Source organism: Dipodomys merriami, unplaced genomic scaffold (assembly GCF_024711535.1).
Source record: "Dipodomys merriami isolate MVZ:Mamm:240054 unplaced genomic scaffold, mDipMer1.0.p SCAF_68, whole genome shotgun sequence".
In the NCBI taxonomy this organism is placed as follows: Eukaryota; Metazoa; Chordata; class Mammalia; order Rodentia; family Heteromyidae; genus Dipodomys; species Dipodomys merriami.
Window position 1 is genome coordinate 3,500,433 of NW_027206268.1, and position 17,535 is coordinate 3,517,967.

The 17,535-nt window shown below is 38.0% G+C and overlaps 1 protein-coding gene across 5 annotated transcripts in view; it reads right to left on the reverse strand.

Moving 5' to 3' along the window:
* Stag1 (STAG1 cohesin complex component) overlaps window positions 1-17,535 on the reverse strand; it is a 189,755-nt gene that overhangs the window by 72,667 nt on the left and 99,553 nt on the right. For all 5 annotated transcript variants that reach the window (XM_070005473.1, XM_070005474.1, XM_070005475.1 and 2 more), the window contains 2 exons: window positions 9,466-9,542; window positions 9,025-9,229 (listed from right to left, as the gene is read on the reverse strand). In XM_070005473.1, coding sequence (XP_069861574.1) covers window positions 9,025-9,229; window positions 9,466-9,542 — 282 coding nt within the window. The remainder of the gene's footprint in view (window positions 1-9,024; window positions 9,230-9,465; window positions 9,543-17,535) is intronic.

Sequence of the window (17,535 nt, forward strand, 5' to 3'; positions counted from 1 at the left end):
ACAAAGACAGTCTGAAATCTTAGTCTGTTCAATAACCAAGTAAATTCCAAATCCTTACTAAATCCAGGCACTCCTGGCATTTCCTTTATCAGTCATTTGAAAGATCAGACAATAAATAGATATGATGAGGACCAGCCCTGCCTTTCCCACCCTGGCAGTTTGCTGCTGGTTTTTCAGTATCTTACTCTCAAGGCCAAGAGTCAAGAACTATCATTGAAGAATGTTTGTAATATGAAAGACAGGGATCAAAGCAGAGAATCAGAAGAACTTCTAACAGTTAGCTATGGGATTAGGGAAAACTTTCAAAGAAACAGTTAACACACAAATAAACAAGGAAAAAAATAAGGTAGAATATTTTTAATACATAGAATATGGAAAAATGTCCTGGGAAAGTTAATAAAGAACTCTTAGAAACAAAATAATAGTCAAAATTCAGTGCAATAAAAATTTAAAGAATGTAAGGAAATTGGGCTGGGAAGGTGGCTCAGTGGTAGAGCGCTTGCCTTGCATGACTGAGGCCCTGGGTTCAATTCCTCAGCACCACATAAGCAAAAAGAAAAAAGCCGGAAGTGGTGCGGTGGCTCAAGTGGTAGAGCGCTAGCCTTGAGCTGAAGAGCTGAGGGACAGCGCCCTGGCCCAGAGTTCAGGCCCCACCACTGACCAAAAAAAAAAAAAAAAAAAAGAATGTAAGGAAATTAAAAAGAAAGAAAACAGACCAAAAAGAAGAAATTTAGAATTAAACAGATTAACATCTAACCAACAAGAATTTAAGAAGGTACCTCCAGCAAAATCAATGGGGGGGGGGGGGGGTGCACAGTTGGGGGGGGAGAGACAGCACATAGAGCAAAATTTCATTTTACTATGAAATTTCAGAATACTACAAAGAGAAAAATATAAGGACTTAATAAGGCAAAAAAAACAGAATTTGAAGCCTCAACAGCATTAAACTTTTCAGCAAAAACACTAGAAGTTAAAAACCAATTCTGAGCAAAATAACCAAGTATTAATATTAAGGAAAAGGACACAACATTCTTCCTAGGCATCCAATACCTTAAATATATACCTAAATATATATACTTCCTCAGTATTCCATTTTATTCCCAAGAAGCTGTCAGGTAATATTTTACACTAAAAGGAGAATGTATGTGTGTATATACATGTATGTGTGTGTGTGTGTACATTTTTTTTTAAGATGGCACAGAGGCTGAGAATGTGGCTTAGTGGTAGAGTGCTTGCCTAGCATGAATGGGTTCAATTCCTCAGTACCATATAAACAGAAAAAACTGGAAGTGATGTGGTAGCTCAAGTGGTACAGTGCTAGCCTTGACCAAAAGAAGTTCAGGGACTCAGGGACAGTGCCCTGGTCCTGAGTTCAAGCCCCAGGATTGGCCAAAAAAAAAAAAAAAAAAAAAAAAGATGGCACAAGATTAAAAAGACAAAAGATATAAACAATGGCAAGAAAGTCAAATAAATTGAAGGACATCTAAAATCTACAACGAATATATTTTTAAAATTAAAAGTATAAAAATTCCTGTTCAATGCATTAGCAAAAAGTCTTTTACTTGGGCTGGTAAGGTGGCTCAGTGGTAGAGCACTTGCCTCACATGCATGAGGCTCTGGGTTTGATTCCTTAGCACCACATAAGCAAAATAAGCCAGACGGGGCGCTGTGGCTGAAGAGCTGAAGAGCTGAGGGACAGCGCCCAGGCCCAGAGTTTAGGCCCCACAACTAACAAAAAACAAAAACAAAAAAAAAAATTCTACTTAAGCTTCATAATAGTACTATGAGGTAAAACTATTCTTCTTTTTAACAATACTATAGAAATGAGGAGGTAAGGTTAAAATATATAAAATAATATATGAGATATATAATGCTTGTAAAGTGTTTTTCAAAATAATTTCTTTAAAAAAAAAACTGGCTCACAAAAGAAAGTCCATTATGAGACCTATGGGCAAAAAGCAAAACAGCAAAAGGGAAAAATGTAACCTAACTAAAGCCAGAAAACTTTGATAATTTCTCTAATTGTAATTACATTTCTGAAGTTACATTTTATTTTGTGGGTATTAATTACATGGGATGGTGTTATTTGTAGGTTCATAAACAACTATTGTTGGACATTAATCCTTCACACACACACACACAAAAAAAGCAGCCTGGGAAGGTGGTAGAGTGCTTGTCTTGCATGCATGAGGCCCTGGATTCAATTTCTCAGTACCACATAAGCAGAGAAAAGCCAGAAGTGGTACTGTGGCTCAAGTGGAAGAATGTTAGCCTTGAGCTGAAGAGCTCAGGGACAGAGACCAGGCCGAGTTCAGGCCTCATGATCAACCAAAAAAAAAAAAAAAAAAAAAAAAGGAAGTCCATTAGAAAACCAAATAAAACCTGGACAACAGATGAAGAAGACGTAAATGATGATGTTAAAGAACAAAGGGTAAAAGTACAAAACAATGAAAAGAAATCTAGAAGAACTAAAGAATTTATGATAGAAAAATAAAATAGAGGACAGGGGCTATAGCTTACTACTTAAGTACTTTCTTAGTGTGTGTGAGGTCCTACTTCAATCCCCAGTAACACACACTCTCACACTCACACACACAATACACAGAACATATAAGAGCAACGGGGCAAAAAAGATGGTAACTATAGTTTATTTTCTGGGAGAGACGTTTCTAAAATTTTCAAGTCCTATTCATAATCTATCTCACTAAGAATTATGAAAATCTAGTGACCTAGTGAATTTAATTAACAGGATATGAGTTCTGGAGCCAAATGGAAATGAAAATGTGTGCTGTTAGTTTGATTAGCATCAATTTTGGGGGGCAGGGGGGAAGTTCTGAACTGAACTAGGCCTTCAGACTCACTAGGCAGGCACTCTGTTGCTTGCATAATCCCAGCAGCCCTCTTGCTCTGGTTATTTTTGAGATGAAGTTTCACTTTGGGGCCAGGCTGGACCATAATGCTCCTAACTAAACTTCCTGGTATAGCTGAGATAACAAATGTGTACCACTATACCCAACCTTTTATAGTGATTGGGGAGGGTCCTCATGAAACTTTTTGCCAGGTCTGGCCTGGAATTATAACCTTCCCAAACTCAGCTTTCCCTGTAGCTGGTTTGAGAGGCATGTACACCACATTCAGCTACTATTTGGGATGGGGGTGGGGAGAGGGAATCACATAAACTTTTTGACCAGCCTGACCTCAAACCTGTTATCAGTCTCCAGTATATGCCAGAGGATTACACACACTAGCATGCACTCTGGTGTCTGGTTTTTTTGTTTTGTTTTTTTTTTGGTTTGCTTTGGCCAATCCTGGGGCTTGAACTCAGGGCCTGAGCCTCTCTGTGCTCAAGGCTAGCTTTCTACCACTAAGCCACATTCCCAGCCCCTAGAGTCCACTTTGATTTCATTTTTTCAAAGTTTATGTACTCGTTTACTTCTGATTTCCTCATTTGCAATACAGTCTATTATAAGGAATTGGAAACTCAGTACATTCTGAGAAAAAGCATGAACATTTAGCAAATAATAGCTCTACTGGTTAACACAGAATACTCAAAGACCTACTAAGTGCCAGGCACCACTGTAAGCTCTCCTAATATTTTTAGTAAGAGGTAGCCGTGGTGGTTCTTTTTATGGGGGGGAGGGGGGAGAGGTTGTTTGTATGTTTGTTTTTGCCTGTTGTGGGCTTGAACTTGGGGGCCTGGGCGCTATCCCTAAGCTCTTAGCTCTTCTGCTCAAGGCTAGCACACTACCACTTTTGAACCACAGCCCCACTTCCGATTTTCTGGTAGTTCATTGGAGATAACATGGAGGGCTGGTAATGTGGCTTAGTGGTAGAGTGCTTGCCTAGCATGCATGAAGCCCTAGTGCTGTGGCTCAAGTGGTAGAGTTCTAGCCTTGAGCAAAAAGAAGCTCAGCGACAGTGCCCAGGCCTTAAGATCAAGCCCCAGGACTTGCAAAAAGAAAAAAAGGAAAAAAAAAAAAAAAGGTTTTCACGGACTTCCCTGGCTGGCTTTGAACCCTGATACTAAGATCTAAGCCTCCTGAGTAGCTAGGACTACAGGTGTGAGCAAGCAGTGCACCTAGTAATCACTGTCATTACTTCTTCATTTTGCATTAAAAGAGAGTGTAGCCAGATAAGGATTTGTCCAAGGTTATCCAACTAGTAAAAGGAAAACAAGACTATGCATGCAGTAAGTCTGGCTCCAGAACTCATTCTACCATTCACTCATATAATTAAAATCAGAGAAAAGAGATTGTAATTTTCAGAGACATATGTCAACATTTCAATGTTAAGTAATAAGCTATAAACAAATGTTTAATCCCTCAAGCATCTAGGTGACTTACTGTTAACCAGTGATCAAGATGCCCTCATAGATGTTCTTGACCACATTTCTAATTCTTCTCAAATTCATTTTGGGAACCAATGACAGCAGAATAAATTATGTCATTATTAATAGAAATTTTGAATTCTTAGTTCAAAGAAGCACTTTCATCTTAGAAGTGACAGGTAGCTTAAGCTATATAAAAGTATGGGAGAAAATTAAAAATAAAATAATTAAATTACTATTCTTACATTACATACTTGAAGTCAACAACTCAGGAAATATTGGCATTATTTTACAAGCAAACACCTACATAAAACTGCAATTACGATCAAGATTCTTGAAGAATATTGTTTTCATAATCTAAAAAGTGGTAAATCAAAGAATTTTTTACTTGGAAAAAATTACTTTCTCATAAAATATAAAAACTGCACAGAAGTGGGAAAAACGTCTCTAGCCTCAGACTGTAAACCCACTAGAATTATGACAAAGTGTTTTTATGAAGGTAAAACCACAAACTGTGTTCTAATATGTACAATGAAGATAGTGACTACAAAAGAAATGAGGGTACTTAATTCTGATGTCTTTACAGTAAAAAAAAAAACTGTACTGCAATGTGAAGCTTCTTTATTAAAATGGATGAGTAAATGGACATTCTGCTGAAGAGAACAGAAATAAGGAAAATATAGTATGTATTTTCTAACAGTCTGTTACAACTTACTGATAAAAAGTATTCCCAAAAGAAAGGCTATCTCCAATGGAAAAACAATACTTATACTTCTAATTGTGGAGTAATCAGATCAAAAGAGCTACAGAATGCTGAAAAGTTTTAAGGAAAAAGTATAGTATACAATTATATGCAATGAATAAATACTGACAATAGGGACACATTAATTAATTCATAACAAGAAAATGGGATATTTGAAAAACATATAGAAAGTACTACTAATAAAGACCACTCTGGTGACTTATAAAGCTATGGAACTCATTACATCTGTACCCTACAAAATAACTAACCTGATGGTCTCTCTTCTCAGCTAAGATATAAGCAATGTCAGGGAGCATTTTATTCCAAAGCCGATAATCATATCTGGCCATAACTGCCTTGCAACTGTCCATGCACATAGTCTTTGAAGCAGAGGATTAAATGTTCCTGCCCATTTTATCTAGTCCCCAAGACTTGTCCTGCAAAGTGAATAAAAATGATTATCTTTTAATCTATGTCTTGTATACATACCATTTAAAAAAAAAAAAAGAGGGCAAAGATGTGAACAAAAAGCTCATAAAAGATGGATAATTATTATCCAGCTTAGAATTAAGTTCTCAGCAAACTTGCTGTGCTTAGTTGAAAGGTTCGTGACCAATAAATCTCATACTTTATACAACTGAGCTTTGGAAGATATGGTCATTTGGGTAGACAAATGGGAATTACAGTAGTATTTTGTAGTAACTTTAGAGAATGACTAAATTAATATAACCATAATGTTAAATACCGTGTATTTTTTTTGACACCTGATTTCATAATTCAGAATGTAAATTATCTTCAAAATAAGGAAAAGAAGTTAGGTGAAGCAAATGGCATTTATTAAGCAATTTTAAAGGCTATTACTAGTGGGAAGAGAGAGCTGTTCAATGCAAAATGGATATGAGAAAAGCCATATGAAAAAAAATATATATAAGCATACATCCAAATAGCAGATGGAGACAACCAAAGGGATGAATACAGAAAAAAAAAATAGTACAATAAAAGCTTCTGGAAATGAGCCAATGGGAAGGAGAAGGAAAATGGGCCATCATAAAAAAGGCAGTTAAAATACAGAAATACATCATTTACATGGCACTGAAGAACAAGTAAGAAAGAATTAAAGTGCACTGTTCAAAAAACGTACAAGTTCTTGTTTTGGCTTATCTTTTTCAGGGTGAGGGGAGGATGCTGGGATTGAACTCTGGACTGCTGCCACTGACCGAATGGTAGAGTCAGTCTACCACTGAGCTAGCCCAATTCCAAGAAAATGCTTTGGTTTTTGTTTTTATGCTGGTCCTGGGGCTTGAGCTTTGGACCTGGGTGCTGTCCCTGAGCGTGTGTGCTCAAGGCTAGCACTCCACCACTTGAGCCAGAGCTCCATTTCTGGCTTTTTGTAGTCAATTGGAGATAAGATTCTCACAGACGTTCCTGCCTGAGTGGGCTTTGAACCAGGATCCTTAGATTTTAGCCTCCCAAGTGGCTAGGATTACAGGCATCAGCTACTGGCCTTACCAAGAAAATGTTTTAAGAGTCAAAATACTGTACATACTTCTATATTTTCTCTTCTTAAGTAATTCTATATGTGGCATATGTTTAGGTCATATTCTTTTATATACTCATAGCTTTCTGGATTGAACAGAAGTAGCTTACTCCTACAGAAGAACCCAGTTTGTGCTGTACTTTTGAGATATATAATTTTTATTTTCCTTTATGTTGCAAATCATCATTTCAAAATAGTATCAACAAGAGAGTATCTGAAGGAAATCTTCCATGAATTTTTGCTTCCTCTCGTCCTGGCCATGGGAAACCAAATGATTTATTTATATATCAAGGTAATAGTGTTAATTTTTATGACAGCAGCTTCAGCATTCAGAATCAATTTCTACCTTATGTTAAATGATTATGACAACCAGGTAAATGGGCATTACTGTACATAGAAAGAAGATGCAAAAGAAGTAGAACATATTAAACAAGTAAACAAAACAAAGACCAAATGTGGAAAAGACTAACATTCATGAAATCAGAAAAAAATGTATAACAGACAACTTTTAAAATATACAACTGAGTGTAAGATTTTTCTAATAATGAGGGAACAAATATTCTCCAAACACAAATAGTTTTCTCTCCAGAAAGTTGCTGTATTTTTATTTGACTAAACATTTAATAGAGAGGTAAAAACACCTCTGTTTTTCTCTAAAATAATGACAAAAAAGAAACTACCCTCCAAAACTATGTTTCAAATATGTTTGGCATACTACTCTAAGAAAGATGATAAGGGACACTTGTATCCACTAAATAGTTTAAGAAAAAGAGGAAATGCACCTGACTACAAATAACATCTTACTACCTTTATGACACAGGTCGAACCAGAGAATAATTAAATTTTATATGTAGCAGTGTAGTAATGTATATTCCCCAAGCCAGAATCAACATCACCTAGATATCTGTTAAATTCTGCTGACACAGACTTTTTAAAAAGGTTTTGATATATGCCAAAGTTTAAGAACCAAGCCTTCCAATGTAAATAAATAATATATTAAATTTAAATATCAAGAAAAAGAATGAATCTAAATCTGGTTCCCTCGTGGTAATAATTAAGATGAATAGAAACAAAATTATTCCTACTGAAAATGTAAACTGGGAATATTTAAATATTTATCTACAGGCATATGTGCATATAAATACACTTTCCATTTTATGAATAAAAAAGTAGTCGTGTTAGGTAAGCTCAATTAATATGCTGGAGGAAAAAAATATAATGATTCCTAAGTTAACAAAATCATCTTGTGGAAAAACAAAAAAAATGAATATAGTTAGGTGACAAGTTGTCAAGATAATTCTAAAATAAAGTGTGAAGCAAATCTGCAATCTCTCAGCTCTTCATATTAACTATAGGTTAATTAAAGTTTAGATATAGGTGTTTTAAGACATGTTTATTAGTAAAAGTAATAGGAAGAATACCTGCTACTTTACTGTACAGGATTGTTTCAAACAAATGTTATACACTTTTTTTTTTTTTTGGGGGGGGGGGGTCGTCTGGTCGTGGGGCCTGAACTCTGGGCCTGGACACTCTGTATATTTTAAAAGAGCAATAAAGCCCGGCGCCAGTGGCTCACACCTATAATCTTAGTTGCTCAGGAGGCTGAGATCTGAGGATCACGGTTCAAAACCAGCCCGGGAAGGGAAGGAAAGGCCGTGAGACTTTTATCTCCAATAAACCACTCAGGAAACTGGATGTGGTGTTGTGGCTCAAGTGGCAGAGCACTCACCTTGAGCTGAAGAGCTGAGGAAGAACACCCAGGCCCAGAGTTCAAGCCCCATTACCGACCCCACCCCTACCCCCCAAAAAAGAATAAAAGAGGCAGGTACTGTTGACTCAACACCTGTCATCCTAGCTACTCAGGAGGCTGAGATCTGAGGATCATGGTTAAAGCCAGCCCAGGCAGAAAAGTCTGTAAGACTCTTATCTCTAATTAACTACCAAAAAGCTGGAAGTGGTGCTATGGCTCAAGTGATAGGTAGACCACTAACCTTGAGCAAAAAAGCTCAGGGACAGCACCTATGCCCTGAGTTCAAGCCCTAACACTGGCATAAAAAAAAAGTAGAAAGAAGAAAAAAATTAGTATAAATGTGGAATTTCAACTATCATTAATTAGGTTTACCAAAGTGTATTTCACAGTGGTCTTTTCAAACTTCTCTGTTATAATATATATAGGAAAAAAATACACATGTAAGAAAATATTTGACAGCCAGAAATTTTCCATTTTTATTTTTAAGGCTGTTAATTGCCATTTTGGGAAACATGTAAACATTTTACTCTTGATAACACAAATTCTTCAGATTAGTTTGTCAGGAACACAGTATATTTCAACATTTCATCTCAAGAGAGCTTAAGTAGACTAAAACACATACAGCAAACTCCATGAAAAAGAATGAATATGGCAGTTATTTTACTTACCAGCAAGTGTACTTGTGTGCCTAAAAGCTCTGACCTGGGAGTCAGACAAACCAGTCAGAAGGGAAATGACTGTGTCCATCATATACTCATCATAAATTATGCTATACTGACACTGTCGAATCAAGACTCCAATAAATTCACAAAAGTTGGAACGAAATTTTTTCCACTGAGGTCCAGGCATGGTAAGTGGATAATCACCACTGTCCTAAAAGGTATAAAAAGAACATACTAAACATGACACAATGGCAGATCAACCCTTGCTATTAATTATATATTTATTATCTATAAGTAGTTGCACAGAAGAGCTGCCATTCAGGTACGTACCATGCTTAGCCACCTCTTTCATTATTCTCCTCATCCCTCCCCTCAGATACAATTAGCATATCAGCCACTGAAACAGTGTAATTAGGCAATTTGTGTAAGAACTGGAAGGCCATATACCTCATCAAATTCTTCAGTCATTTTCCTGATGATTTCTGCATTCTGCATATTTCGAAACATCTCTATTCTCACAGTACCTGTAAAAACATATATAACCATTAAAATCAATCTGCTGACTGTTTGAAATGTTATAGGAAACTTTGGGGATCTCCTTTTTACCCCTCAGATTCTTATTCTAAAGGACCTCTTATTTCGGAACACAGTGTTTTTGAGATGTTTTTGAAAGACAAATCATAAGCACTGAATTTGTATAATAAATGGGAGTTTTAAGCCGGGCGCTGGTGGCTCACGCCTGTAATCCTAGCTACTCAGGAGGCTGAGATCTGAGGATCGCGGTTCAAAGCCAGCCCGGGCAGGAGAGACCATGAGACTCCTATCTCCAATAAACCACCAGAAAACCGGAAGTGGCGCTGTGGCTCAAGTGGTAGAGCGCTCGCCTTGAGCTGAAGAGCTGAGGGACAGCGCCCAGGCCCAGAGTTCAAGCCCCATGACCGACAAAAAAAAAATAAAATAAAATAAATGGGAGTTTTAAAGACTGATTTTTAAACATATATTAATGTTATCTATACAAATAGCTTGCTGCCATTAGTCTTGAAATTTTAAGTACAGAGAATAAATTTATTGTATGCTATTTCTGACCTTCTCTTTTTTCTTCACCCTCTCGGCCCCCTCCCTTTCTTTGTGATACAAGAGCTTAAACTCATGACTGCATGTAAGCTCCCAGCTGGCACTTCTAGCACTAGAGAATTACAATCATCCAGAATTCAACCTCCTGAGTAGCTAGGATTATAGCTGTGAGCCATTGATATAAATTAAAACAAAATACTCGTTGATATAAATGTTTTTTTCTGAGAATAAAAGTGGCTAAGTTCTACATAATTATAAAAAAATCAAATATAAACCTTATCCTTTTTTAAAAAAATCTCATTCTTTACCTTGTTTTTTTTAAAAAATATTTTAGATAAGGTCATAAAAATCAGTGCTCAAATACAGAGAAATAAAAGAACAGTTTATATTTACAAGTTGTGTTTTAAAAAACTATGTAATTTGCCAGGCTCAGGTGACTCACGCTTGTAATCCTAGCTACTCAAGAGGCTGAGATCTGAGGATCACGGTTCAAAGTCAGCCCAAGCAGGAAAGTCCCTGAGACTCTTATCACCCCAATTGGTTAACCTAATAGGTTAACCTAATTGCTATGGCTCCAAGTGGTAGAGCACTAGCCTTGAGCAGAAGAAAAGGTCAGAGGGAGAGCCCAGGCCCAGGCCATGAGTTCAAGCCCCATGTCCAACCAAAACAAAAACAACGACAACAACAAAAGCCAACCATATAATTTACAAACTGGAATTTAAAAATAAATCTGGATACAGAGAATCCTGGTGCAATATTCAAATGAGATCAGTTTAAATGTAACATATTAAAGCTAAAAAAAAAAATCACAAGAATGCCTGTTGCTGGTGGCTCATGCCTATAATCCTAGCTGTTCAGGAGGCTGAGATCTAAGGACTGCAGTGCAAAGCAGGCTGGGCAGGAAAACCTATGAGACCCATCTCCAAGTAACCACCAAAAATGCTGGAAATAGAGCTGTGGCTCAATTGGTAGAATGCCAGCCTTAGGCACAAAAGGCTCAGGACGGTACCCAGGCCCCGAGTTTAAATCACAGGACTGGCACAAAAGAAGGAAAAATAATTCACAAAATTGAAACTGAATGAATCAGTGAATATTTATAACTCATGGCAGAATCTTGCCAATAACAACTAGCTCCAACTCAAATGATTTTGTAATGTATCAGAAAAGAGTCTGAAGTATATAGAGGATGTATACAGAGAAGAGTATGGAACGATCGGTGTCGGCTTCATTCAGGTAAAACAAAAATTGCACTGGTATATTAATTTAATTTGAACTAATACTACTAGTCTGTGAAATTGGAAAAGTGACATTTGCCCTATCTTTCAATCAGAACCATTTTTGAGCACATTGATTAGTTGATGCATAGTTCTATCCTTTATATTCAGGAAGCTGAATTTATGATGGTCTCTATCAACAGGTATCTCCTGTACTCAAGTATAAAATGATCTGGCAGTGGGAGGAAAAGGAAGAATAGGTTTAAAAATTTTCTTCCCAATGTGGAATTTTTTAAGCAAATTAGGGAAATGCTGTTGTGACTTTTGCCTTTTTAATAAAAACAGTATGGGAAACATTCTGTTTATAGACTCTAATAGAACCTTTTGTGGTCAAGATAAAAAAATAATCAACAATAAACTTAAATTGCTAATTGTCATCAGTAAAAGTTAATTTCCTGGCAGGCATTCATAAAACTACTCAAATTAAACAAACTATAAAGTTTTACAGTGTTAAGTAATTGGTAGTTTAACCCTATGTTGATGCCACAGATAGTAATTTATATATTATATACTAACATACTATATAGTTATACATTGATTCCTGGAGTTTTTGTGCACCTTTAATAATAAAATGGCATTCATTAAACACTAAAGAAATTAGATTTTTTAAAAAAAGATTAAGCATGACATGGTGCATATTAACAGAAATACAGAAGTCCTATGGATACTAACAATGCAAAAGTCACAAACATTAAAAGTATCTCTTAGCTGAGTTCTGGAAGCTCAGGCTTATAACTAGCTACTTAGGAGAGAGATCCAAAGGATCTCTGTGCGACATTAGCCCAGGAAGAAAATTCAAGATTTCATCTCCAAAAATAACTAGCAATGTCGGGTGCCAGTGCCTGTAATTCTAGTTACTCAGATGACTAAGATCTGAGGATGGAGGTTCAAAGCCAGCCCCGGCAGAAAAGATTCTGTGAGACTCTTATCTCCAATAAACCACTCAAAAACCAGAAGTGGTACGTGGCTCAAGTGGTAAAGCGCTAGTCTGGAGCACAAGGAGGCTCAGGGACAGCTCCCAAGCCCTGATTTCAATCCTACAACAACAACAAAAAAAAAAAAAAAACTACATAGCAAAAAGCCAAGTTGAAGAATATGACTTAAGTGGTAGAACATCAGCAAAGCAAGCAAAAGGCAATGAATTCAACCCAGAGTACCATCAAACAAATGAAAAAAACAAATGCTCCTTAACTACATATTCAGATTACACTTTAATTCATAAGGTATACTTTACAAAAAGTGCACAGCGGGCTGGCTCCCATTTCCGACCTGTGCCATTCTCTACGCAGCCCCGGCAGCAGGTTGGAGGAGGACAGCGGAACCTGCCCTGGTGATGTGCTTCTTCCTCCTCTCTCCCGCAGGGTGCCCAGGCCACGTCTGTTCCACATCACAGCTGGGTGTGGAGGAGGTGGATAGTGGCTGCCACCCAACCCTTAGCCAAGGAGTGCCAATCAAGAGAGGAAGAGTGGCTATTCTTCTCCCCCATGAATCTACACACGCAAGCTCTGCACCCCATCAAGGGTCCCTCTGAAGGACAGGGCTGTCCTGGTGTCTGGGTGGGACCTGCCCAGGCGAGTCTGTCAGAGGCTAGGGAGGTTTTAGAGAAGCCTTGAGTCATTTCTCCCTTCAGGAGGCACTGGGTCGCCCTGTGAGACTGGATGTGCAGTGTGTGGTGGGCACAGGCCTCCACCAATGGGCTAACAGGCGACTTGAGTAATGACAGTGTGTCTGCTGGCAGGTCTGGGTCCTTAAGAGGCTGCCAGGTGGCTTCCATGCTTCAGGTATTTTGCTCCTTGCTACCCAGGCACATTCCTTTTGGGGTTCCAGCCCCTGCATGTTACCTTCAGGGGTCCCAGAGTGACCTCTCCACCTCTTAGAACAACAACAACGATACATACATAAAAATTTATTTTACTCTAACAAAAGAATTACTGTAAAACCTGAGAAACACAAAAGGTATTGTGGGCGTGTCCTCAAGCCGGAGAACAGAGCACCAGCTTATTTTTTCTTTTTCTTTCTTTTTTTTTTTTTTTTTTTTTTTGGCCGTGGGGCTTGAACTCTGGCCTGGGCGCTGTCCCTCAGCTCTTCAGCTCAAGGCGAGCGCTCTACCACTTGAGCTACAGCGCCACTTCCGGTCTTATGGTGATTTATTGGAGATAGGAGTCTCATGGTCTCTCCTGCACAGGCTGGCTTTGAACCGCGATCCTCAGATCTCAGCCTCCTGAGTAGCTAGGATTACAGGCATGAGCCACCAGCGCCTGGCACCAGCTTATTTTTCATTTTGACCTACAAATAAAGGGAATTAGTTCATCTATGGAAAAACGATAAAGGAGTGAAGAGGAAGAAAATTCTTACAACTCTGAAGGAAAACTTTACCAATGTGAAGAAAAGAACTAGGTGATTATAACATACTGACAATGCAGAACAAGATTTATATGACCTCTAGATGGATTTGATGGGAAATTTAACGATTTTAGATAAGTTAATACTTTCTAAATTAAGACACCATATAAAGAAATGGAAAATCCTGGGAAAGCATAAGCTCTCTCAAATCCTCATTCCTAAAGGTTTAAATGACTAACCACAATTAAATTACATATTATTTGCCAAACATAATGTATGATTCTAATTACACAAGAACACATATAGTCATCAATTTCAAAATGTCTTACAAATCTTCTGAGATACAGCCCAAATAACAGCAAAAACAATCTGGAACCACAGGAAAATCACAACAAAGAATCCTGGACCCAAACTACACGAGACATCAGTTTACAGTTACAAGGGAAACCTGTCTTACTGAAAAGCAAATGCTTACTAAATTTTTTATGACAGTTATAGCCTATTCAAATGTAGTGTTTGATAAGTAGATATATGAAATTGGGCATTATTTGTCAAAAGCAAGATGAAATGATGTTGTTTCCAGAAAGAAAAAAAGTAACTGAAGATCATCATGCTCAGGGAGAAAGGCCAATCTCAAAAAGACAAACAGCACATATTTTTGCTCATATATGGAACCTAGATTGTAAAGTGGGGCCTGCCAGATAGAAGCAGAAGAGAGGGGAAAAGGGAAGTGTAATGAGTGAATATGTTGCCCGTACACTGCATATATGGATAAAAAGAGCAAAATGAAACCCACATAAAACTGTTAAAAGGGGCAGAGGGAGAAGAGGTAGAAGAAAGAATACAGATGTAGGGAATCTGACCAAAGGATATTTCATGCATATATGTAAATATTGAAATAAAACTTCTTTTACAATTAATTTATGGTAACAGAAATTGTAACATAATGTGTGATTTGTCATATAAGTTATAGATAAGCAGAAGAATCCACTCTTTTTCCAGTATTTTAGAATCTGCATTTCCATTACTACTTTTCAAAATAAGAAGTTTTACAAAAGTCACTTCTGAAAACACAGGTTTTCTTTAAGAGTCTCAAGGGAGAAAAGCAAATAGGATCCTACTAGAAATAATCAAATAGGATTTCTAGGAAGAAATAATAATGTTGGCTCACTAATCCAAATGCATATGGCAGTGTCAGCAGTCTTATCCTAAGAGATTTGAGTATAATTTCAGCAGGGAGACATGAAGAAACTAGCGCATGTAAATTGCAGTTGTCAGTTTTAAGATTTTGTTGTTTCTCCATTCATTAAGAGTATAAAACCAGTATAAATGTATGATTTCATTTTCTCAAGAGGTTTTACTTTTCAGCTGCGTGTTGGTGCTTCCGTCCTATAATCCTAACTACTCAGGAGGCTGAGATCTGGGAACTGAAGTTCAAAGCTAGGCAGGAAAGTCATCTATGAGACACTTAACTCCAATTAAACACCAAAAATCTAGAAGCGAAGCTTGGCTCAAATGGTAGAGTACTAGCCTTGAGAAAAAAAAAAAAAACAACCCACACATACACAAAACCCTCAAGGCCAGTGTAAGCCTCAGGACTGAGGCAGGGAGCTTAGCTTTTTTTTTTTTGTTTTGGTCAGTCGCAGGGCCTAAACTCTGGGCCCGGGCGCTGTCCCTCAGCTCTTCAGCTCAAGGTGAGCGCTCTACCACTTGAGCCACAGCGCCACTTCTGGTTTTTACGGCTTATGTTGTGCTGAGGAATTGAAACCCAGGGCCTCATACATGCAAGACAAGCGCTCTACCACTGAGCCACCTTCCCAGCCCCGGTTATCATTTTTCAAAAGCCAAAATCATATGACATATGTAATTTTAGAGGTTTTAATTTTTTATTGTTATTATAAAGGTGATGTACAGAGGGGTTACAGTATGTAGGTCAGGTAAAGAGAGTACATTTCTTTTTGGACAATGTTAACTCTTTCCTTGCTCTCTCCTAGTTTTTCCTCCCATCCCCACCCACAAGTTGTAAAGTTTATTTTCAACATAGCATCCACTATCTATCTATCTATCTATCTATCTATCTATCTATCTATCTATCTATCTATCTATCTATCTATCTATTTTTTTTTAACCAGTGCTGGAGCTTGAACTCAGGGCCTGGGCGCTGTCCCTGAGCTTCTTTTGCTCAAGGCTAGCACTCTACCACTTGAGCCACAGCGCCACTTCCAACATTTTCTGTGTATGTGGTGCTGAGGAATCAAACCCAGGGCTTCATGCATGCTAGGCAAGCACTCTACCAATAAGCTACATTCCTAGCCCAAAATTTGTCTGTAGTTTGTTTGGTGTTTTGTTTTGTTTTGAATTCTGGGTCTGGACGCTGCCCCTGAGCTCTTCAGCTCAAGGGGAGTGCTCTACCACTTGAGCCACAGAGTCACTTTTCCCTTTATTTTATTTATTTATTTATTTTGGTCCGTTGTGGGGCCTGAACTCTGGGCCTAGGCACTGTCCCTCTGCTCTTCAGCTCAAGGCTAGCACTCTACCACTTGAGCCACAGCACCAGTTCCGGCTTTTTCTGCTTATGTGGTGCTGAGGACTCGAACCCAGGGCCTCATGCATGCAAGGCAAGCACTCTACCACTGAGCCACCTTCCCAGTCCCTCCACTGAGTTTTAAAGGTTTTTTGCAGTTACTAGTTTAGTCTTTGGTAGCAGTTTCCAAGATGCTCCTCTTTCCCCAATATCCTCAACCTCTCACTACTTAAGACTTTCGGTGACCTCACATTTACTGGGGGCATCTAGTTGTTGCTATGTGCCCCAAACTACTGACTGAACCAGTGTGCTATTACTCTTTTTCCCTCTCTCCAAGCTCTCAGGAAAGCCATACCATAAAGACACTCAGGCAGACTGTAGAGACCCCTGTGGTGAGGCGTTCAGAACTCCAGCAATGTACACGTGAACCATTCTTCTAGGAGCAAAGTCCTCCCCTAGCCGAGCCATAATATGACTACAGACCTGCTTCATACATTTAATCATTGCCAGAGAAATCTAAATTTTAACGTAGTTTCAAATTTTCTTTTAAATCGTTAAAGAGACAATGGCTCAACACAATTTGAGAGATAATTTTCAGACAATCATTTAAGAGCTATGCAAACATGCTGATGAAAATAATGACTTGTCCATGATCAAAGCAAGGCTGGGATCATAGTGAGATTGTTCCAAAAACAAAATGACTTTTCTAACAAGTAGATCTAAGATTACAGGTAAAGTCATGGTACTATAAGCAATTTTTGGCTTTTTTTTTTTTTGGCTAGGAAATGTAAATAACTTAAAACAAAAAAGTATTAATTAAAAGCTCATGCAAGTGCTAGATGCCAGTGGCTCACACTTGTAATTCCAGCTAATTAGGATGCTGAGATAAGTCAGTCTAGTCAGGAAAGTCCCAAAGACTTTATCTCCTACAATCAAAAAAAACCAGTAAGTAGTGCTGTGGCTCAAGTGATAGAGTGCTAGCCTTCAGCAAACAAGCTCAGGGACATCGCCCTCACCCCAAGTCACAACTAAATCACAAGCTTAATTGTGAGTATTGTGGGATGCACGTGATCTGCCTGGTAACACATGCTCAAGGGTAAGACTTAGCCTTAGAAGTTATCAAGACACATTTTTAAAAAGTTATTTTAGAATGCTTTGAAAATGAAAGTGATAGTGATTCTATCTCAAAAAACAAGTCTGTCCCTAGATGGCAGCCTTTAACACTTTTCACTAAAATAAAATAAAAATCACAAAAACAAACGCAAACATCCCCCCACCCAGGAATTCCTTCTCTTGAAAACA